At 36.5% G+C, this 25,452-nt stretch overlaps 1 protein-coding gene across 7 annotated transcripts in view; it reads left to right on the top strand.

Moving 5' to 3' along the window:
• The window catches only part of PPARG (peroxisome proliferator activated receptor gamma), a 131,899-nt gene that overhangs the window by 58,040 nt on the left and 48,407 nt on the right, over positions 1-25,452 (top strand). For 6 of the 7 annotated variants that reach the window (XM_025449535.3, XM_025449564.3, XM_025449545.3 and 3 more), the window contains 2 exons: positions 22,826-23,053; positions 24,364-24,533. In XM_025449535.3, coding sequence (XP_025305320.1) covers positions 22,834-23,053; positions 24,364-24,533 — 390 coding nt within the window. In that variant the 5' untranslated portion in view covers positions 22,826-22,833. Of the gene's footprint in view, positions 1-3; positions 192-22,825; positions 23,054-24,363; positions 24,534-25,452 lie in introns of those variants that run through there. The other variant, XM_025449524.3, reaches the window with a different exon arrangement.

Raw genomic sequence — 25,452 nt, 5'->3', positions numbered from 1 at the left:
GTTCACAAGTTCTACTACTGCAAGTCTTTTTCTTTTAATGGATTGGTCTTTTGCAAGAAATAGACAAAATATCAGTGTGAATTACAGAAAATCCCTCTTCCATGCTGTTATGGGTGAAACTCTGGGAGATTCTCTCATTGACCCAGAAAGCGACTCCTTTGCTGATACACTGTCTGCAAGCACTTCACAAGGTAAAGTCAACTCCAGATACGGCTCTTGGGTTACTTTGGGCATTTATAGAATGGTAAAATTGCTCTTGTCGTTTGTTTTCCAAGTTACATTCTAGTATGAGTTGTGTCTAGGCCACTATTTTAATGTCTACTTTGCTGTGTTTGTGTTCACTTATAAGCATCAGAGCTTTGAAAAAGAAGCCTAAGCTAATCCATATTTATCTCTATGCATAGCTCCCATTTCCTGAATTTTAAGCATTAAAGGTATGTTTATATTTTTAAAGATCCTATTCATTTTTATTTTCTAGTTTTATATATTTTCCTTTTTAAAAAAATAATTTATTTATTCATGAGAGACAGAGAGAGAGAGGCAGAGACACAGGCAGAGGGAGAAGCAGGCTCCCTGTGGGGAGCCTGATGTGGGACTCGATCCCAGGACTCCGGGATCATGCCCTGAGAGAAAGGCAGATGCCCAATTGCTGAGCCACCCAGGTGTCCCTATATATTTTCCTAAATATACTTAAGGTCTTTTTAGAATACCTGGGGTGGGGGGAGTGTCCCTTTTCCCGTTTTATAGTCTTATGGTACATATCTCTCAGGCGGCTTTTATCCCTCCCACAGCATTTTTATTCCTCTTAAAGCTCTCTCAACATGTTTTTGTTCTACTTTGAAATCTAGATATTTGTACATGTTATCTTTCCAGAGAAGTGTACACTGAGTGTAAAACCAGCTTATAATCTTCTTTAGATTTCTTAGGATACCTAGCATGGTGCCTAATGCATTATAGAATAAATAGATTGTGGGGCCTCGGAGAATGTCTATTCCAAGCATTTCATTTTACACACAAAGAAAATAACATCCCTAAATGCCTATTGCATACTAAGTAAATGATTAGCTATTACTTGCACTCAAATATATAAGATTCAAGCAGATACCTCATTTTTCAAAATTCCTTTCTTGACCATTGCAAAATATAAGTTCTTCATTTCTACAGCTCCTTCTACTGGAGTTTCTTAGCACAGCTTCTTCTGTTTTGTACTGTTTCATATTTATTTCTATATTTCTGGTTATTTTTTCTCATAGATACTATGTAAAAATAGATTGTGTTAACTAATGTGATTTGTGTTTTATAAAATAAGTGCTGAAGTGTTACAGTTAAGTCACTTCATTGTTGAAATGAATGCCTTTACATTTCAATGTGTTAATTTTTCTGGAAGCCTGAAGTTTGAACATACTAATCACTTGTTTTTTGCTTAAACACTTGGCTGTTTAAAAATTAAGAAAAAATATTTCCTGAAATACTATTTCATTCTCTTAGGGTGATTTGATTCAATATATATATCTGTCACCTGAGCCTCTTAAATATGAGTTTGGTTTCATTATATTATATAAAAATATGTTATTCTTTGTTTCTAAAAGCCATAGAAATTATTGCTGTCTTTCTCCAGTTATTAGTTTAGCCTGCTGATATCAGGATAGATGTGAAATAGTCCTTGAGTCAAAATTTGATAATTTTGTCTGTTTGCAAAAAATGTGTTCAGAATGTAGTGCAATAAATATTTTAGGTTAACTGAGGAAAAATACTGTTTATGGTAAGAGATAGTTATGTGATTCCAGTTAGTTTTCATTCTGTACTGATCTCTATATATTTATGTCTTGGATTTGCCCAGGGCCTAATTGTTTTGAGTCTCAAATCCCCTTCAAAGGAATAACTCAGTACTTTTCTTCTTAATTAGTACAGAATAAAATTAATAGCAATTAAGAAATGACATATTGTGCCAATTATTTAACTTTTGTTTATATGGTCTCTGATTACTTCTTATTCATGTTGTTTTTCTGTTGAAAATGTTATTCCTAAAGGCCAAACACCTATGATTGTTAACTTCAATTGCATTTAGACATATAGGGGGGCCTGAGTGACTCAGTTAAGTGTCTGTCTTTGGCTCAGGTCATGGTCCCAGGGTCCTGGGATGGAGCCCCACCTCGGGTTCCCTGCTCAGTGGGGAGCCTGCTTCTTCCTCTCCCTCTGCTGCTCCCCCTGCTTGTTCTCTCTCTCTGTCAAATAAATAAATAAAATCTTTAAAAAAAGAATTTAGACATAATCGTCATTTGCTCTTTGAGCCTATCAGAGATGAAACACTGTAGAGTTTAGGTACTTGGCTTTAATACAGTAATTAATTTAGGTGCTCCTTCTTCTTTAGACAAGGTGGGATTGGGGGTTGTTGCAAGTAGCTCGGTGCTACTTTGAAGTAAAAGTGGCTTGTTGAGTGTGAATGATCCAGATGTCCAAGCCATATTGGTCATATTCATGAGATTCAAAAATTTATGTAGCCACTATGCCCAAAGAGGACTTCTGTGCTTTTCCTGGGCTCCATTATCACAGTGACCTCCTGCCTTTATCTTATTCCCCTATTTTCATCATGAGCTTCTCAAGTAACCCCAAGTAACCCCATTCTGGCTCTGAAACCATTTCCACTAGTAAAAATTGGCAAGACTGAAGGGAAGCTTCCACAAACTGAAGCTGAATATGCCTCCTGCTTTTAGTGCCAGACTTAGTCCTGTGTGAATTCTATAATTTTAAAGTGTTGCACCAGAGCATTGAAAGATGATGACATGCTTGTCCTTTGGAGCTGATTGAGCAATGGAAATATGCCTTGGAGACATGATAAATGCTGCAATAGACAATCCTTTGAAACAAGCGCCTCTCCAGAGATAGGAGTGAGTGAGTGATTGCCCGCCATTTTTATTGAGGGATACTTAAACTGTGTCTCTGTAACTCCAGGCAACTATATATTTGGAAGCATTTAAATAATTGACCAAAGTTTTCATCTTTCTAGAGGTTTTAAGGGACCCGTGTAGTATCAAGGAATGTAACTTAACCGTCTTGCTTTGGCCATGTACGTTCCACGTAAATCTGAATAAGTCATTTATCCTCTCTTCCCTCTGTTTCCACATATAATAACAGATATACAGGGTTATTGCAAGGATTAAATGACACAATATTTGCGAAAGCACATCTGAATCCTATATAGACTGTATTGTTTTGATCTTCTAATATTAATTACTTATAGATGGAAAAGAAGACATATACTGTCCTAAATTGGAAACATTTTAAAGAGAATATATGGCAGGAAAGGTGCAGAATTCTTTGTGCGTCAAAATAAGTGGCACTTTTTGAGTGAGATGGGGCTTCTGCATATGCTCCTATGAATGTTTTGATGAGGAAATAATCATATTTGGAGAAAGTATCTTTCTGTCTGATTTTTTGAAAGATTTTATTTATTTATTCATGAGAGACACAGAGAGAGGCAGAGACACAAGTAGAGGGAGAAGCAGGCTCCATGCAGGGAGCCTGATGCAGAGCTTGATCCCAGAACTCAATCCTGGCACTCAATCCCGGGACTCGATCCTGGGACTCGATCCTGGGACTCCAGGATCACTCCCTGAGCTGAAGGCAGATGCTTAACCGCTGAGCCACCCAGGCGTCCCCTTGTCTGGTTTTTTCTTAATGGGGGAATTACCTCCCCTTTTGTTAAACATTTGTTTCAAAAAAGATTGAATTTCCAAAAGTTGAAATCATTCTTTGGCCCTAAATGAAAGCAACAATTACATGGTTTCTTCTCTAAGACATTGAAAAACTATCTTAGATTATAATATTCTTTATGATGAAGATTTTGGTCATTGACACAGCTCTGAATTTCATAGTCTCACATTAATAATTCTGGACTTTTTTCTAGGATTTTACTCTTGTCTGTATTAATATTTTTCTTTAGCATGGCTCTATTTTATCATTTATTTCTCTGATTTAACTATTCATATATCTTTTATGATCAGCAGGACTTAGTAGATTTGGTAGAGTTCTAGACTCTGAGAATTTCCCATGTTTCCCAAAACTGTCATTTCTCTTGTGCTTCCCCCCAAATTATGAATTTTAGGAAACACTAAAAACAAATATCATGTATATTAGATGCTTATAAGAAAAAACAGTATTAAAAATTTTTTTTTAATTTTCCCCTGGCATCCCTAAGGAATACAACTTGTCTTAAAAGCTACCTGACAGCAGCTAGCCATTTAAACTATTCATCGGGGCACCTGGGTGGCTCAGCAGTTGAGCATCTGCCTTCAGCTCAGGCCATGATCCTGGAGTTCCAGGATTGAGTCCCTCATCAGGCTCCCTGCATGGAGCCTGCTTCTCCCTCTGCCTGTGTCTCTGCCTCTCTCTCTCTCTCTCTTTCTGTCTCTCATGAATAAATAAATAAAATCTTTCGAAAAAATAAATAAGTGAAAACTGTCCATCACAGTGTTAAACATGGAACATCAGATGGAAACTATTTTTGTGGCTCTGTCAGAGTTTGTCATAGGTCACTATCTTTGTCAACATGCTCACCTATAACTTGAATAAGGTAACCCTTAGGAAACTCTAAAATCATCATAGCTCCTTATAAAGTACATGTTCTTTGCACCAGAGGCAATCTTAGCAGAGTCAGTTTCTTCATTGTGTTAGGTCAAGAGAACTGACATGGGTTCTGTTATTTTAGCTTCATTTGGACACCCTTCAGTTAGGTGTAAGAAAGTTTTCCAGTAAATGCCTCATATCCATCTACTAGTGTGGAATATTTGCAAAAATATATGTGATAGTGAATCAGACTCATTTAAATGGAACTAAGTTTCTGTAAACCTCTACTAGATTACTCTTTTTTTGTAGATGCTGTTTGAACCTGTAACTAATTTAGAGACACAGGAATTACATATGCAGCTGATAGCAGCTGCTATCCAACCCCAGTAACCTCAGAATTAAGATCGTGTGGCTATTTGAGTACACAGTTTTTTAGACCCATGTAATTTTTATCAGGTAAGAGATTTGCCAACCCAAGATTGAAGTTCCCACAAGTGGTGAATGGTTTGCATTATAAAGTAAATTTAAAACAGTCAGGGATCCCTGGGTGGCACAGCGGTTTGGCGCCTGCCTTTGGCCCAGGGCGCGATCCTGGAGACCCGGGATCGAATCCCACGTCGGGCTCCCGGTGCATGGAGCCTGCTTCTCCCTCTGCCTGTGTCTCTGCCTCTCTCTCTCTCTCTGTGAGACTATCATAATAAATAAAAAAATTAAAAATAAATAAAAAATAAAAAAAAATAAAACAGTCAACTGTTAATTATCTACATGTGTATCATCCCTTATTACCTCATGCTGGGATTCCTGTACAGCCTTTTAGCTGACTTTCTAAGTGAGGAACTTTCAGCCATCCAGTGTAATCTTCAAGATAAGTGGTCCTCAAAGCCTATCAGCCTTCTAATATGTGAAGTAGTGCACCATACTGAACATTGTGATGTCTAAACACCTCTGCCTAGCTTTCAAAGCTCTGTATAATCTGTTTCCACTTTGTGTATTTTATTTCTCTCCACACTCCAGTGATTAGTCTGCCTTGCTTTACTTGGACTAATCACATTGTCCCAAGAATAAGCCAGACTCACTCTTGCCTCCAAGCCTACTACATCCTGGAATGCCTTTCCTAATTCTTCAACCTTTTCAAATCCTCCCTATCCTATCCTTCAAGGTCAGGTTCAAGTAACCTCTGTGCCATGAAACCTCCTCTTAATACATTACTATTAATTGCTACTCTACACTGGAAATATGTTCAGAATATATCTCCTTTCCCCATTCCACTGCCAGCACTCTAATCCAAGCCATTATCTCTTGCCTGAGTTGCTATCCCACTCTTTGATGGGTTGTCCTGCCTCTACCCTCACCTCCCAACTGCTTAGTCTCAGCCCATGATGCAGAGGGATCATGTTAAAATGTAAGTCAGATCCGTCACTCAGCTTACAACCAACTGCAACTCCTCACTTCACTTAGGATAAAAGCCCAGTCTGCCCCAGACCCCCACCCGACCCTGGTCAACCTGTCTGTCCTTTCCTCAATCAGCTCCAGCCACATTGGCCTCCTTGCTGTTCTTTCCACATTCCAGGCATGCTCCTGCCTTAGTGCATTTGCTCTAGTTCTTGTTCCTTCCTTGAGCCCTCATCCTCTGACATCTTCTCATCAGCTCTTTCTAATCTTGGCTAAGATCTCACTTGTAGTAAGGACTGCCTCTACCCCTCTGTTGTTGAATTATCTGCCCTCTTCACTGCCCTTTCCCTCTCCCTGCTTCATATTCTTTTTTCTAAAGTATTCATCATCCTTTAACGTACTGTATCATTTACTCATTTATTGTATTTATTGTTTATTGTCCACTTTCTCACACTAGCATATGAACCCCATAAAGACATAGGGGGCTTTGTCTAGTTTGGTCACTGACTGGTATGTCCCAAATGCCTAGGACATGTTTGGTAAACGACCAGGATCATTAATACTTGTTAAAATGAAAAAATAAAATCCTCTCTTTTGTATTGCTCTATATCACACTATTTAGCCCTTACTTAGAGACTGTCTGATGGTATTTTCTGTTTTATATATTCCCCTAATTCAAATTACATAGTAATTGAGGATAAGAGCATGTTTTATTCTCTTCTTTATTCCACAAGTATCTAATATATAATAGGTATGTAATAAGCAATTATTGTTGACTTATTAATACCAAGCTGATCTGCTGCTGTACCTTGCCAGCTCCTGAAGTGAGGCACTAGAATATGTTAGATAAGTAAAAACAAAAGTTTAGTGTACATGCTAACATATTATTGTAAAACCCATGCTGATATAGACAAACCACTTGCCGGGATGAGCACTGGATGTTATGCTATATGTTGGCAAATTGAACACCAATAAAAAATAAATTTATTAAAAAAAAGAAATATATTCAAACTCCACCCCCCCCCCAAAAAATAAAGGAAACTAACAACCTTGGAAATAAAACCCAACATTATATATGCTAAAACCAGGTACAAATATATTTTGAATTACTTGTTATGCAGTTATTTGCATCATATCCCTCCATTGATTTGAATTATCATTAGTTGAATATTATTTGAATGTTAATTTGAATATCACAGTTTGTGAGTTATTCAAATGCCTGACTTCTTTTGCAAGTCTGCCTACCTTTTCATACTTTCAGTATTCATTTGAACTTTTAGGAGACTTATTTTCTAGCAGTGCTAAGAAAAGCAACTTATTTGATTAAGTAACCAGTATCCAATCATGATATTGGACTTAGCACAGTGCCTGGTGTGTAATATGTGTCCAAAAAACGTTAGTTTTGTCTTCTCAGCCCTAAAATGGAAGTTACAACTTTGGGATAATACAGATTTTCATTATCCATGCTATCAAAAGTTTTCCATTACTATAGTTAATTAAGTCTTACTTCTTACTTGCTTACAATCATTTCCTTAGCTTTTTTTCTCCAGAATATTTACATATTATCTGATAGATACATATTATTAATCACAGTTGCAGAAAAAAGAAACCCAGGTTCAGTTTCTTGTTTTGGCAAAGTGCCAGTAGCAAAACTCAGGAGCAGAACAGCAGTTCTAATATTCTTCACAGGTTCTAGACACGTGAACCCCATGGCTCACCTAACTTCTTTGTATTTTGTTTGTTTTTTGTTTTTGTTTTTTTCACCTTACTTCTTTGAATTAAGTCACTTCTTTTGGAAAAAGTAAAACATTCATTATTCTTATTTTTTTGGCTTTGCATTACCAGATGAATATTTTTTTTTTTAATTTTTTTTTTCATTTATTTATGATAGTCACACACACAGAGAGAGAGAGAGGCAGAGACATAGGCAGAGGGAGAAGCAGGCTCCATGCACCGGGAGCCTGACGTGGGATTCGATCCCGGGTCTCCAGGATCGCGCCCTGGGCCAAAGGCAGGCGCCAAACCGCTGCGCCACCCAGGGATCCCCAGATGAATATTTTTAATGTAAGATTGTTGGATATGACATTACTGTTGTCTTACACTTCCTAAAACTCTGATTTTAGTTTATTTTTGATTTTAGACCTATTTATGTAGACTGGGAAAGTTTGCTTAATTGTCTAAAATAAGAGCCAAATGTGTCAGTTTGATATAAGTGTGGTCAGATTTACATAGAAATCTCTGCCATTTACAAAGAAATCTCTTTGGCACTGATATAACCACATCTCTAGCCAGTTACAAGATAGAAACAGTTGATCCAAACAGTTGACCCAGTTGACTAAGAAATCAGTCCAATTTGCAAGCATATGTCCTAACACAAAATTTAATCATTTTGATATCATAGTCATTTAGGCCTAATCAAACTCAGAAAATATAAGATACATGCTGGGTAGTAGAAACAAATATCTTTTCCTTGGAATATCTTTATCAATAATAATCCAAATCCGGGATCCCTGGGTGGCGCAGCGGTTTAGCGTCTGCCTTTGGCCCAGGGCGCGATCCTGGAGACCCGGGATCGAATCCCACGTCGGGCTCCCAGTGCATGGAGCCTGCTTCTCCCTCTGCCTATGTCTCTGCCTCTCTCTCTTTCTCTGTGTGACTATCCTAAATAAATAAAAATTTTAAAAAAATAATAATAATCCAAATCCTAATCATCCCACAGGGTTCTCAGAATTCAAAACCCATCTCTACTATGAAGTTATCCTGGATTATTTCAGAACATGTTGTCTTTTTCTGCTACATTTCTAGAGCACTTAATGTCTCTATCACTAGTTTGGTTTCTATGCTGCCTTCTGTTATTAAACGTCTTTCACCTTGGTAAGCTTCTCAAGGTCAATAACTGCATTATATAATGCATTTCTTGTGAGGCCTGAAAAATACCTTGCACATAGTATTAGGTAATTGGTTATCTTGATTTGAGATGGTTTGAGTTTTATATTACTGATTGAGCATGTACTGATATTAAGATACTGAGAAAGGAAAAGAAAAGTAAAACAAGGAGGGGCTTTGGAAGAGGAAAGCTATAGTAAAATATGATAACTCTTTTAAGAAAAAGTTTATGAAATAGATTGTTGATACAAAGAGGAGTTAAATAATTACCATAGATTTGGTAGCTTGGATTTAAGCCACTGACTTTATTTCATTTAAATAGAATGTTTCCAGAGACAACTCAACTGATCCAAACATGTTAACTTTGCAAACATAGGATTCCTGATGTAAGCATTAGTATTTGGGAAAAGATTTCCTGCATTAAAAAAAAAAAAAAATACAGAGTTCTTGTAAAGCAGAATATGCCTTACATATAAGCCAGGCAGATATAAAGCAAAAACATAACTTTCAATACTCGTTAGGATAAAATGTACTCTCTCTAAATTTTTACCTTCCCTGTTTACTCTGACCTGAGGACCTTAATTGACTATGTATTGAGCCTTTATTACACAATGAAGTCAGTTAGAAAGTAGTTTATTGAGACTAATTTTAATACTATTTTGTAACTCCTGAATAGAAAAATTCTTAAATAAATACCCTAGAAATTCCGTAACAATCTTTTTAACACAAATGAAAGGTTTTTTTGGTTTTCTTTTTGTTTTTTTGGCTTATGTGGTTGATCTGCATGTTTCCTTCTGTCCACTCCCACTCCCAGGACCCATCTCTCCTGTTTAAGCTTTTTATTGAAGTACAGAATGCATAGGCAAAAGTCTGTAAATCATTTTCACAAATGAACAAAAGTGTAATTCGCACTGAGATAAGGAAACAAAACAATACCAGCCTTCCAGCCCTCTGACTGTTCTAATTTCTAACCCATGGATTAGTTTGCCTGTTTGGGGGTTTTATATGAGTAGAATGATACATTGTTTACTCTTTTGTATGTGGATTCTTTTGCTCACTCTTTGTTAATCACATTTACTCTTCATTCTTATCACTGTATTTCATTATGTGAATATATCACAATGTATTTATCTGTCCCTATTGATGGGCAACCAGGCATTTTTCATTATTGCAAATAGAACACCTAGGAACACTCTCATATAGGTCTTTCAGTGAACAGGGGTTCACATTTCTGTTAGATGTGTATGTGAGCCATAGGATGTGTTCAGCTTTAAGAGGTACTACCAGTTAGTTTTGAACACAGCTGTACCATGTATACTCCTCCCAACAGTGTCTGAGTGTTCCACTTAGTCCACAGCTTTTCTGGTACTTGACGTTTTCTTTTTCATTTTAGCCATGCTGGCGGGCTTATGGTGGTATCACACTGTAATTTTTATTTCCCTTTCTCTGATAACTAAAATGTTAAGCACTTAAAAAAATATTTATTACCCATTTGGCTATTCTTTTTTCATGAACTGCCTGTTCAAGTCTTTTGCCCATTTTTATATTGGGTACTTTAGATATAAGTTCTGCAGCATACTTTGTTTAAAAAAAATAATAATAAAAATAAAGCATGCTTTGTCAAATACCTGTATTGCAGATATCCTCTCCCCCACTGTGTGTTACTTTTTCATTTACTTAATAATCAGTTTAAATCTTAAATATCATCCAAGTTATTTAATTTTTCTTTTATAATCAGTGCTTTTTATATCCTGCCAAAGAAATCTTTGCCTACTCCAAAGTTGAAGTGTTATTCTAGTTTTTATTTTAAAAAATATTTTGTTTCATATTTCACATTTAGATCTGTAGTCTGTATGAAACTGATTCTTGTATATGTTTTAAGGTAGAGGTTGATTCACTTTTTTCCATATGGATATCTAGTTGACCCACTTCATTTACTGACAAGGTGATCCTTTCCCCATTACACTGCAGTGACATTTTGGCCATAAACCAGGTGACTATATATATGTGGGATTGATTCTTGACTTGCTCTCCTGTTGCATTGGTCTATTTTTCTCTTTGCACTAATTGATATATTGTCTTAATTACTGTAGTTTTATAATTGGTTTAATATCTGGTAGTAAAATCTTCCAGTGCTGTTCTTCTCTTCAAGATTGCCTTGGCTATTCCTGGCTCTGTGAATTTCCATATACGTTTTAGACTCAGTATTTTAACTCTCTACACAAAAATGCTAGTATTTTATTGGAATTTTTCTGAATTATAGATAAATATAGAGCAAATTGACAACTTTACAATATTGAATATTCTAGTCCATGAACATGGTGTATCTCTTGATTTATTTAGATGCTTTTTCTTAAATAATATTTTTGAGTCTTCATCACAGCAGTCTTATACATATTTTGCTAAATTTCCATGCTAGGTATTTGATGTTTTTCATACTATTGTAAAAATCATTTTAAAATGTCATTTTCTATTTGTTGCTGGCTAATAAAAATACAGTTCATTTTTAATAGTGGTTGATCTTATATCCAACAATTTTGCTAAATTCTCTTATTAACTGTAATGCTTATATATATATAAACATGTCATTAGTTTTATTTTTTCTTTTCTAATCCTTATTTTTTTTCTTCCCTATTACATTCTATAGGATTTCTAGTACACTGTTGAATAGAAGTAATGATAGATGGTATGCTTATCTCATTCCTGATCTCAAAGGAAAGCTTTAAATATTTCACCATCAAGTATGATGGCTACTTTAGTTTTTTGTTTGTTTGTTTATGGATATGCTTTATCAGATTATTGTTTTATCAGTTCCCTTTTCTTCCTAGAGATTTTTAAAAATCATGAATGTTTTGAATTGTGTCAAATGTTTTTGTGTAAAATATTTTTGATAATGCTATAATAGCTCAGAAGGACTATTTAGACATGAAAAAAAGTTTACGGATATTTTAATATCACATTATAATATTTTTTGAGATAATACATAGGATAGCTAGTGAAAATCTGCAGATCAGCCCATAACCAATGGCAATCTGGCTACATCTGTTTTGACACTTTTGTTCTCATGTTTGTTTAGCTTCAGACCATTGTCTTCTCATTAAGAGTGCTTGGCACAGTAAATTAAAAACAAGAGTACACAGAAGCATAGTGTATCACATCATTTTGCCAGACTAAACAATTCTGAATAAGACAATGCCTTTCCATCGGTGATGATTTCAAGCTATTTGAGGTACTTCAGTAGTAAAGCACTATTTAAAACCACTACCACTCTTATCTTTTCCTGGTTGCAAGAGGGCCCTTGACAATGTTTGAGAGGTGGATAAAGCAAAGAGAAACAGTACTTTGGCAGATCTTTGGTGGCCTCTCCTTTCCAAATAGTTACAGACTCCTGGACCATTCCCTTAATTTTTTTCCTTTCCACTGAGGCTCCTGTCTTCCATTCTCATCACCCTCTCTCTGCAAAGCCAAAACCAAACTGTGCAGGGGAGCTAGCCAGGGAGAACATTCCAGTTTCTTTCTTATGACCTCCACATCATGCTGCACTTGCTGCTAATATGCTAGTGCATACTTGGTAAAGTAGGAATTTCAATTAAACCAGAGTAACTCACCGCTCAACAGATTGAGGTTTAGTGTTGATTCAATTACTAGTAAGCCTCCCGTTAGAACCCATGAAGGCAATTTTAGCAAAAGAACCAAGCTTGAGTTAGTTTGACCACGGTGAAAAAGAGGACATGAATCTCCAACTCAGGAAACAGAGGAAGTGATGACTGTGGATGAGGGCATGATCCTGTAATCTTTCCTGTCTCCTGACACCTCAGGACTGGATTAAGCAAGCTATCTAAACAAGATGTGACCCATGTAAGAGAAAATGATCTCTTGAAAAACCTAAGTGCACATGGCCTTCTCTAAAAGCTGATGATAGGCCCTTTGTTGATCTGAATTTGAAAATTTGTTACAAGACCTTCTGGCTCATTATAAAGAAAAGTACATATATGGTTACATATTGGAATGCTTCAGCATCTGCCAGAGTTATCAGTGGGAGTATCAATGGAGAACCAAGCCATAGAAGCATTAGATTTGGGTCTTAATATAGTCTAAGTAGATAACAGGATGAAAACGTATTTTTTCACATTGAAGAAACAAATGACATAGCAAAGAATCCATTTCTAATCCCTTTCTTAATTCATGGTGTCCAAAGTAAGAAGTTCTCTATTCTGAGAAACCACACAGGACTCATATCCCACTACCTATTACCTGTGTGACATCAGGTAAAGCACTTAACCTCTTTTTTTGTTTTTTAGTATTTTATTTATTTGAGAGAGTGTGAGTAAGGGGAGTAGCAGAGGGGGACAAACAGTCTCTGTACTGAGCACAGAGCCCAGTGTGGGGCTCATCGTGGGGCTCAACCCCAGGACCCTGAGATCATGACCTGAGCTGAAATCAAGAGTCAGATGCTTAACTGAATGAGCCACTCAGGCTTCGTGCACTTAACCCCTTCCTGTCTAACGTTTTCAATCCATTGGGTAGAGATAATGATTGTGTATAACCCATAGGACTATTCATAGATATAAATTATATGCATGTATATGTGTATAAATTACACATATATGCATTGATAAATTATAAATTACATATGTTATGATTTTAAGGTAGTGTGCCTGTCATGTAAGTACTTCAAAATTGTTATCTATTATTAAGTTGTACTTCTGCTAATGTGATCCAGGTTTTTCCTGCTTTACTGATCAAAATACTTGATACCAGTGAAGGAAAAGAAATGAATTGACAGAATTTTTTAAATACTTGAGCCAAAAGGACAGTCAACTATTGATCAAGCATCAAAAATATTTTCTGATTTTTCTTTATTTTACTTGAAACTACATTAAAATTTTCTCTACTTTTCCATTATAGTTCCTTTTAGGAGGACTGAGAAACATGCAAGGAATATATTTACTTCCTTTGTTCAGTGAAATCATGGGAAGACACTATAATTAAAAGATATTTAGCTTAGGGACACCTGGGTGGCTCAGTGGTTGAGTGTCTGCCCTCAGCTCAGGCCATGATCCCGGGGTCCTGTGATTGAGTCCCACATCGGATTCCCCACAAGGAGCCTGCTGCTCCCTCTGCCTCTGCCTCTGCCTCTCTCTCTCTGTGTCTCTCATGAATAAATAAATAAAATCTTCTAAAAAAAATAAGAGATTTTTTAGCTTAGTTTTTACTTTTATGAAAGTAATACTTGTATGTAGTTTTGAAAGTCAGAATAAAGCTTTTCATGAAGAACAGTTCCTATTCCTCAGACACAGTAATCTTTAATTCTTTTAAATATTTCTCCTGGAATTTACCTCTGTGTCTTTAAGATAACATGTGAATGCCGCTATTTTAAATACATATTCATTCCCCACTGACTTCCTACAGTGGAAGAGAAGTTAGCTCTTCACCACAACACCCCCTTTTCCCAAAACACGCACTTCTCCTTCCCTCCATCTTCATGATGTATTTGTAATTTTAAGTAAAATCAGTTGTGTGTGTTTCCATCATATTAGCTTTGAAATTGTGCCAGGCAGTATACTACAATTCTGTTTCTGATCCTGAATAGCTGTTTATTTTTCTGAAGTTAATATCTTTTTTTACTTAGAAATTGTTCATTTTTATTGTTCCTTTTCCAGAACTTTTACTAGTTCTTTCTCAAACTCTCTGACAGTAGGTGGTCATACACATCAGGCATTCTGATTTCTTGGGTGATCTCACATGGCCTTCTTCACTTTCCTGTTCCATTCTATCCAGGCTATTTGGGATCTGTTGTTCTGGGTCTTCCTTCCACCACTACTGTACTTAGGTCCTTTGTTTTGTGGATCCCATATTTTCCTTTCGTTCTGGTGTGGAACTCTCAGAGTACCTGGGGGGTAACTTTTTTTTTTTTTTTTTGAGGTCCTATATTTCTGAAAAGGTCTTTCTACTCTTACACTTGAGTGAAGGTTTGTTTGGCTGAATCTGAAATTGCAAGTTGGAAATAATTTTTTCTTTGAATTTTGAAGACCTTGCTCTGTTGATTTTCTGGCTTTCAGTGTTACTGTTGAGGAATTCACTGTCATTCTGGTTCTGATCCTTTATATAAGCTTTCTCCTCTCTCCACCACTCCCTACCCAGGGCTGGAGGCTTTTAGCATGGTCTTTATAAAAAGAGTGTTAGTCTTTTTTTTTTTTTTTTTTAAGATCTTATTCATTTATTCCTGAGGGACACAGAGACACAGAGGCAGAGACATAGGCAGAGGGAGAAGCAGGCTCCATGCAGGAAGCCCAATGCAGGACTTGATCCCAGGACTCCAGGATCATGACCTGAGCCAAAGGCAGACACTCAACCACTGAGCCATCCAGGTGCCCAAGAATGTTAGTCTTTATAGTGGTCCCTTTCTGTGTGGTTTAAGAAATCATTTCTCTCTTGGGTCCTGTTGTTTTAACCACTGTAAATCCTTGCCCTTGGTCACTCTAAAAGAAAACCTGAGGGACAGCTTCACACTTTTCAAGTGCAAGTGGTAGTGGGCAAATATGTAGAAGATGGTAGCTATATATGTTTCAGAAAATGAGGGGGAAAGTTACAAACTCTAACATAGGTTAGACCATCACTTCCCAAACTATTCCATCAAATGTGAAAATCTGCAAATGTTGCACACTGTGCCTTCCTCTCCTTTGTACATTCTCATGAATTATTAGCATATGAGCCTTAAGAAGTTCTGCATTTAACCTTGCTTGACCTAGCATTTCCTAAATTTATTTGCTTACAAAAATTTTTTAATTATTTTAAAAGGAACATTATTAACATATGTATAACACAGTTGGAGAAAAGCCAGATAAGACCTAGACTTTCCTGGACAAAAGAGCAATTAAGCATTGGAATGAATAACCAAGAGAAGCTGTGGACTCCTTTTCCAGAGATCTTTAAAACAGGACATCTGTTGAAGGCGTAGTCCTGTTTGAACAATAGGACTTTGCTGCTGTTTCTTCCTCTTCCTGTCCCCTAGTGGTAGCATTGGAGGCTTTGAGCCCACCTTTTACATGAGTCTACTACTCTGGTTACTGATATGTATAAGAATTACTAACTACTGCCCATAATTAACGTTTATTAAGAACTTACTAAGTGTCTGGCCCTATGTTAGATGCTTTATATATATTATCTAATTTAATATTCAAAACACCTCTATGAGATAGGCAATATTATTTTACAGATGGGTTAATTAGGTATAAAGAAATTACAAAACTGGCAAGCAATAGGTCAAGATTCAAACCCAATGCATCTGACATAACTGGTTCATTTATCTTCAGTGTTAATGTTCAGAATGACAATCAACAAAAAAGATAAATAAGATATGTATGCCTGTATTATGTAAAAATTTGGACTGATCTGTGCTCACTTTATTAGACTATTCCTTAAACCTTTTGATGAATTCAGATTTTATTAATTTTTGTTAGAAACAAATTCTGTTACAGGTGATTTTATTCTAATTTGCCATCCAATAAATAGGTACTTGCATGAGACTTCTTTCTTTCATAAATTTGATGTCATTCCTATAGCTTAAGACCTCCAAAAACCTAGATCTGTGAAAACTGGCATAGGTTAAAAGTCCCATTTTCAGAGTGCAGAAAATGCTAGGATTGGAAACAGTAAACCTGGATTCTCATTTGGTTAGCCCCTAACTGTGTGTTCATGGGCACATCATTCTCTTATTTTCTTCATCTGTCAAATGAGGGATTTACAGTATCTCAAAAAGGCCTTTTTCATTCTGATATTTCAAGATGATTTTTCTCTCTGGATATCAGCTATCATCATGGGAGAGGACTTCAATTAGAAAATTCGCAGGGTCCATTTACACTACAAAATGGTATGCATGAATCAATAGGAAGGACTAGATAAATAAGCTGGAACCATATTGATGAGTACTATGAAACAAATTAGAAGAGAATGAAAAAAATCAGCGATTAAGTGTTTCTTTAGGGTAACTTGCAACAAAGCTACTAAATTTAAGAGGATCCATGAAAGGCTTTTTTCTGCCACCTACCTGCTCTTGTACACCTTAACACCTTTCTCCAAAGAAGCTTCTATTTGACAATTACTCAGTCTTTTTAGTAAATTCCCAACTTCCTATACTTGGCACATCCTAGGTGTACATTGAAGTCTTGTTTAAATCAATTGTTGTTTAGGACAGAACTAGAAGGGGTGTCCTTGGTGGCTCAGTGGGTTAAGTGTCTGCCTTCAGCTCAGGTCATGACCCCAGGGTCCTGATATGAAGCCCCGTATCAGGGTCCTTGCTCAGGAGGGAGTCTGCTTCTGCCTCTCTGACTGCCATTCCTCCTGCTTGTGGTCGCTCTGTCAAGTAAGTAAATAAAATCTGTAAAAAAAAAAAAAAAGAAAAAAAGAAAAGAAAAGAAAAAAAAAATTTAGAACTGGAAGATCAGGAAGAGATTTGTTTTTTTAACCAGTTTAGAAAGTTAAGAAAAAAAAGTTTAAAAAGTTAAGTGTGTAGGCTATAGATTTTTTTACCATCTGGGTTCACAAACCAGCTCTACTCTTTAGTAACTGTGTGTTCTTAGGTACGTTACCTACTTCCATGTCTGTGCCTCGGTTTCTACTTCTCTAAGGAGAATTTTGAGTGTATCTACCTCATAGCTAATGTAATTAGCTGATATTGTAGTAAGGAGATGCAGCATTTCCCCAGAAATTCTAATAGAACTTTCCCTTTTCTTAAGGAGCAGCGTAAAAACCCCAAAGGTAAACCACATAGTTCTGATGCTTGATTTTATACATTGCCATCTTTTCTGGCTCACTTCTATATTCCCAAATAATGATGCATTTCCAGTTAGAGAGGTTCTTGATTTGGGCATGATATTGGTTATATTTTTCTTTGAAATACACTATACTTTGGAGTGTTATGCAAAGTCTGCTCGTTGACTGTAATAGAGTGTAAAGCCAAGTTTGAAGGTCTAAGATAAATGACACAAATTCATGTCCTTGCTCACAGTGTCTGCCTAAAGACTTTTGCTTGAAACACACTTAAGGTTGTAAAATTGATAGATACACCCTGATACAAAACTCTCCTGTCACCCAGCTGAAAAGTTAAGATACTGTTACTTATCCCTCAGAAGGACTGTTGTTCATGCAAATATTTTGATCATTTTTCTTTCATGGGTAATTGCATGGAGTAACAAAAAACACCTACTCGACTTACAGCTTGGCAGAAACAGTAGCTTATGTTTTCTAGAGACAAAATTAGCAAGCTCCCTGGACCCATCTCTAAGTCAAAATAAAATATAATGTCTAGGGAACCACTGTGCTTTTCAGTGACTATGGTCTATGGAGTAATGTTTTTTAGGTCAGGATGTCCCAGAATAAAAAGGACAGAGAGAAAGGAAAGGGGGAAAGGAAAATGTGTATTTGAGTAATATATTTTCTTAGAGATGAAGAGGCAAGTGTTTTTTTCTTTCTGACATTGTCTTTTCTGTGTGTTGGGGGGGGGGGGAATACTTTACAGAACCCTAATCTTGCTCCTAAAATTATCAAGAGCAAAAGTGAATATACTGTATATACCTTGTTGAACGGAAGAGTTATAGTTTAAATTATATTTCACTTAAAGCATTGAAGATTATCATCTTTTCTAGGGAAGTGTTAAGTTTTAGCCAAACTAAACCATTGAGAAAGTATCTTCATTTTTCTCCTTTTATTTTTGTAAACATTTTACTGTAAGTTTTCTTTTTCTATTTTAATTTTTAAAAGATTTATTTACTTATTTTTAGAGAGAGAGAGAGAGCAAGCATGGGTGCAGGGGAGAGGCAGAGGGAAAAGGAGAGGGAGAGAAGAGAGTGTCTTGAGCAGGCTCCATGCCTAGCACAGAGCCAGTGCAGGGCTTGATCCCACGACCCTGAGATCATGACCCGAGCCAAACCAAGAGTCTGGCACTTAATCAGCTGAGCCACCACGCACCACTGTTTTAATTTTTATTTACTTTTTAAATAATCTCTACACCCATTGTGGGGCTTGAACTCACAGCCCCAAGATCAAGATTTGCACACTTCACCAACTGAGCCAGCCAGGTGCCCCTATTTTTTTTTTTTCATTTTCACATGGGAACAAATGGCTATTCAGTTGGCAAACATTTAGTAGACAACAGCCGTGCATAAGGACTAAAGGAAAAACAGAATAATAAGACACCATCCATTTAGAACTTGAAATCTGATATATTTATCCAAATAATTATATCAGAATTAAAAGAGAGGTACAGAGAGCTATGGGGAACACTAAGAATGGATAGTATCTTTTTAAGTTGGAGACTTCATGGAAGGTTTCCTGGAGAAAGTAGCATTTGGATACTGTGGGATTTCCCACTGTGGGAAAGACAGAGGGATTATGACATGTAGCAATGAGGGATGGGAAGAAGCTAGAGAGCCTTGGCATGAACAAAAATGAGCAGACTAGAAAATGCAGAGCATGTTTAACCTGGGAAATAGTATGATATGCCTAAACACAAGGTATGCCAAGAATGGGAGTGGGATCTGCAATCACTAGCAGAAAATAAGACTGAAAAAGTAAGTTAGGGTTGTATCAGGGAGGGTCTTGAATGCCATGGTAAGGCATTTCATTTATATATATGATATATGAAGGTCAGGGTTTCTCCTGCTTTTCAACTAATATGCCCTTAAAAGAAGAAGACAGCAAAAACATAGCATTCTGTGGGGGAAAAGGGAGGGATAAATAGTTGGAACACAGGATATTTAGTGCGGTGAAGCTATTCCATATGATTCTGTAATGGTGGATACATGACCTGCATTTGTCAAAACCATGGAATGTACAACACAAAGAATGAACCAGAATTCAAACTGTGGATAATAATAACAACATATCAATAATGCTTTATCAGTTTTGTAACAAGCATAACGGGCTGATGCAAGTGTTAATAATAAGGAAATTGCAAGTGTTAATAATAGGGGAATTGTATGTGTTTCAGGGGTCAGAGGCAGGGAGGAGGGGAAAAAGGGCCTATAGGAACTCAACTTTCTATTAAACTTTTAAGCAAATCTAAAACTACTTTTAAAAATAAAGTCTGCCTGGGTGGCTCAGGTGGTTAGCGTCCAACTTTTGATCTCAGCAGGTCTTGATCTCAAGATCAAGCCCCACTTGTTATGAGTTCAAGTCCCATGTTGGGCTCCATGTTGGGCATGGAGCCTACTTTAAAAAAATAAAAATAAAGTCTAGGGGCACCTGGCTAGATCAGTAAGTAGAGCATGTGACTCTTGATCTCGAGGGTTGTAAGTTTGAGCCCCACATTGGGTATAGAGATTATTTTTTAATGAATTCTTTAAAAATAAATAAATAAATAAATGAAAAAATGAAAATAAAGTCTATTTTTAAAAAACAGCATTCTTTTGGCCCTGAAATATACTACAGGTATCAATTTTTTAGGGAGTTCCATGTTATATCTTTAAAATCATGTGAATTATTTATTCTGTTCGTTTACACACGAATGGCTATTTTAACATTAAAATTTTCCCCAAAACTTTTTAGTAAAGTAAATGACCCCTCAAGGTATGACTCTGGTGTTAAGAAGCATGGCTTTCATTGACAGGGAATCATTAAAGTTACATATTAAAAGTGAAACAAAACAAAATTAAACCAGCAAAATGATGAGCAACCAATTTTTCTTGCAACACAGATATTTTTTGCATCCTTATTTTCATTTCCCAGTATTCATACAGAGGCTTATACACTACCTTTAACTCAGGCAACCTTTATTTTGTTTGCAGATGAACTTTGCAACAGGTATAATGAGAAACAGTTGATAAACCCTTGTGGATATTACAATCAAGACAAAAGAGGTATATTCTGATATGAAGGTAATTTATACCAAGCAAAGTAGATAGAGAAATGTAAAATAAGCATGCTGAGGAGATGGGCGAGTAAGTGGAGTGACCTGGATTAGTCAGGTTTAGATGAATTGTGAAACGAAGGACACAGTTTGATGGGTGCCTTGTCATTAAGAGCACAGATGTTTTTCTGGGTGTCATTGAGACCCAGCATGACCTTTAAGCTATCACCAGTACACACACATTCCTCTTCTTGTGTGTCGTGTTTATACTGTGACTCAGATAACTTAAGGTTGTTTGGGTGCTTATTTGTGTAGATATTCAGATATATGAACCCAAACAGTGCCTTAATGAGTCCTCTTAGAACCCCTGAAGCACATTCATAGGACAGTCTCCTTATTCGTGTTTTCAAGGCACTTTGTTTTCCTTATGAAGACCACAACTGAAACTTTTAACCTCATGCCTTTGAGAATAAATTCCTTAGCTCCCTGCTTGCTGGGAAAAAACAAGAGGCCCACCGACAAATACCCTTAGGAGAGTAGCCCTTCCTCCGTAAACTCATTTCATCAATGAGAGAATAAAGGGAATATATACAGAATAAATAGGGTCCTGGGTCAATCTTGAGTTTATCTCCTCTTACCAGCTATTGGACACGGGGCAAGTGTGTCCTACTTCTACTTCTACTACTACTACTGTTGTGTTCACTCTACTTCTAGGTCCTGGCTTATTATAAAGTGGGGATAAGATCTTGGGTTACATGGAGTAAGAAATAGAACGTGTCTGGTGTGTGAAAGGTACTTCAGTTTGTACTAGTTTGCTTCCCCCTCTTCCTGCCTGTTCTGCTAAACTTTCACGACCACCTCGTCAATTCATTTGGTATTTAATATGAGCACCTCCTGTGAGCCAAGCCCATTGGTAGGCGGTAGGGAAATGACTGGAAATAGGAGACATAAGCCTATGATTTCAGGAGCTTCTCGAGTCAGCAGTCACAAAATCACACAGCTCTTCACTGGTGGGCTATTTTTTTTTCTTTTTTTTGGTTCACTGGTGTTTTTGGCCGAAGAGTTACCATTTAAAATACTCAGTGGCTGCTTTTTTGGTACCCCGTTGAATAGTGAACTGGTTTCAGGAGAACCAAGGACCCATGAGGTACCGTATGGATTCACATGTCTGAATATCCACATCAGTAAGTACCCACATGGGTTCCTAGCGCATAGGGCTTAAAGTCCACATACTCTGGTGACTCACAAGCCCACATTAAATAGTTGGAACTAAAATCCCTCAGGGTTTTATTTCACCTACTGTCACCACAAATCATATTTTGAAAAATACACATGGCATGTATCATCCTAAGCAGACAGTACATGAAACGAGTTATTTTGTGGCATTAGAATCCATATAAGTGTTTTAACCTTTGTCTTTATATGTTTCCTTGTTTCTATTTTTGTTTTGTTGTGGTTTGGGGTTGAGAGTGGCTTAAAATTAATGCTGGACTAGACTATCATTTAGACATTCTCTCATTTATAATCAGATATGTTTCCACGTATCTCTAACCTTTTCGTTCTCAATATGGAAGACACGTTCTCTTCTTTAAGGAAAACTATAGGCACAGAAAAGAAGTATTTGGTTAGTTTTCATAGAGGGATCTTCCCTTTTAATACAGTTAAAGAATAAATTTTTACCTAAATTTAATGTGCCAAATTTTCTGTCACACAAAACTATTATAAACACAAATGGAGTAGCAAAATTTTTATCCTAAAGAGAAAAATATTTAAGATCTCTAATTTCAAGAAAGTAAAATCGCTCCAGAACTCTGTGCTCTAAAAATCGTGAATAGACTTGATTTGATGATCTTCTTTAAGAGATAATAAGAGCAAGGCTGTTTGTAGGACATTCCTGTGGGTACACTGACTACGTCAATACCATTATAGGGTTCTCTGCTGGAATATCCAGGTAAGGGTGGCTTCCTTCCTTTAGGAAAACAACCTGGACAGGACTCAGAAGGTGATCACTCATCGTGATAACCAGAGGAGATCATGGCACCGAAGACCCTGTCAGTCCCTTTCCTGTGTATCTATAGAAGATTGCTCTGCTCTCCAGAACTAACTCCATAGCTGTTCTTTTTTCCATTTCAGAAACTACCATGGTTGACACAGAGATGCCATTCTGGCCCACCAACTTTGGAATCAGTTCAGTGGATCTGTCCGTAATGGATGACCACTCCCATTCTTTTGACATCAAGCCATTCACCACCGTGGATTTCTCCAGCATTTCCACTCCACACTATGAAGACATTCCATTCTCAAGAGCGGACCCGATGGTTGCAGATTATAAGTATGATCTGAAGCTCCAAGAGTATCAAAGTATGATAGTTATTTTTACTTTTCAGACTGCTAAGACTATAGAATTCAACTGACCTCTCAATAACACTGGAATAAATGCTCCAGACACTAAGACTCTTTAGAAAAGATACTTAAGCACTCATTTACTCATCCATTTATCTATAAAACGTTATGCATTTATCATATACCAAAAAGGAAAGTAGTGTGTCTTTCTTTTTTTCCCTCTTTTCTTCCCTCTTCCTTATTTTTTGTTTCTTTCCAGCATTGGCTGCATTGCCAGGTTTATCTCAGGCTAAGAGTCCATCACCCAAACTTTGTATTCTTTTGGCCACTTTTAAGTTAATAAGTAATAGTTTGCTACCTTACATAACTTCTCATCACCAGATTGCTAAGTTGTGGCCCATTTTTCCTAATTCTGCAATTTGAGCAGCTTATACTGAAACCTATTTTCCTGCACAAATTTAAATTTTGCCATTGTAGTCTATTGATAAACCTTCCTCCATTAAGTAAATTCACATCAAAACATCAGACTCAAGACAAACCAAAACTGCACTTTTCAAGATAAAATAAATTTCTATGATGCTATTTCCTTGATTTTTATCTTTGTGTGCTGATATGCTGGTTTTCCAAAGCCACCACCATGTAATTGGCAACCATTACTTGACAATAAGTAAGAACTTCCTGTATTTCTAGTTTTTTTTTTTTGAGATAAATAATATACTTGGTTATATTCATGTGGTTTTCAGTTACAGCCTAATATGGAAATTTAATAGGCCTGATCCTAACCAGCAGAAGGGTAGTATTTACTCTCCATGGGTTCTCTCACTCTCTATCAAGGATTATTTTACAAACCACCTTTTCTGACTCAGCAACACTGATGAAAACTTGGTCATGTACTTTCACAGCAGTGTTCCTTCTGTGTTTCTTTTCCAAGAGTGGTTTAAAAATACTTCCAAAATGTAATATTTAAATACAAATATATAATTTAATTTTGTGATGAATGCCAAATACAGCACATTATGTAGCAAAATAACCTTAATTGTCTCAGATACTATGTGGTATCTGTCAGAGTTTCAGTACTACCAGGCATTAAAGGGTTATAGAACCACAAACTTCATTCCCTTCCCCATTTCATTTTTACAGGTGAGGCTCAGAGGTGTTGTGACTTGCCTGTGGTTACAAAGCCGACTTTTTCCTGTGTTTTCTCATGTTCCATAATGTTTCTACACTTAAATAATAAACATATGGCAGTAGGGTGTACTATGGTGACTTGCCATAGTGCCTTTGTAGAGTTTTTCATATAATTAGCTCTCACATTTTTCTGTACCCAGGTGCAATCAAAGTGGAGCCTGCATCCCCACCTTATTATTCTGAAAAGACTCAGCTGTACAATAAGCCTCACGAAGAGCCTTCCAACTCCCTCATGGCAATTGAATGCCGAGTCTGTGGAGATAAAGCTTCTGGGTTCCACTATGGAGTTCATGCTTGTGAAGGATGCAAGGTAAAAAAAAGAGAGAGAGAGAGAGAGTGAGGGAGAGAAAGAGAGAAAGAGAGATTTTTAAAAAAATAATTGCTGAAATTTTACCTGTTACTTCGTTATATAGCAAGGAATTAAGATAAAATGTTTTTGTTTGTTTTGGTAAAACCCATTCTTCAAGTGATTTATTTGAAAACCTAAGAAAATTGGTAAAAGTAGAGCTGCTTTGCCTCACTTCCCTTTCTCCAAATTGGTCCTTGAGCCACTGATCTAGTTCAACCCTTGTATCTTACAGGTTAAAAAAAATAAGTTACTTACTCAGTGTGTAATGGCAAGACAGTGATGAGCTGGCCCAGAACCCATATTTTCTAAATCCTCTAGTTTTGTTTTTGTTTTTTACCTCACCATTCCTTGTGATATTTTGTATATGTAAGGCTGGACAGATTAGATAGAGACCTTCATTTGATACCTAGAATAGTCCTGTGAGGTTGAACCCCTTGACAGATGTAGAAATTACTGTCCGTGGTCATCCATTCGTATGTGGCAGAACTAAGACCAGGACATATATCTTATGATTGCTAAGCGAGTGCTCTGTATTTTCTTATTTGAACATCAGCTGCAGTTGTATGTTATGACAGGCAAAGAGATATAACTTTTTTGGAAGGGAAATACTTTGTTTCCTCCTTTCTTTGTGAAGAGTGTATTTTGGAAAGCTCAAACATTTAGTAATATTCTGACCAATTATTAAGAAATTTTTAATCCATTCATATTTTAATAGGTAGTCTTTTACAATAATTAATTTTAATATACTCAGTGAATAAATAGTATTTGTTATATATTTGAAGGCTCACAATATATTGTTCTTAAATATTTACCTTATTAAATAAACACTGCTTATAGAAGATCAGATTTGATCCCCAGCTGGGCTTTTTATTCAGAATGG

The sequence above is a fragment of the Canis lupus genome, chromosome 20 (assembly GCF_003254725.2).
Source record: "Canis lupus dingo isolate Sandy chromosome 20, ASM325472v2, whole genome shotgun sequence".
Taxonomy (NCBI): domain Eukaryota; kingdom Metazoa; phylum Chordata; class Mammalia; order Carnivora; family Canidae; genus Canis; species Canis lupus.
The sequence above is the reverse complement of the archived record's forward strand: the minus strand, read 5'-3'. Positions and strand labels throughout refer to the sequence as shown.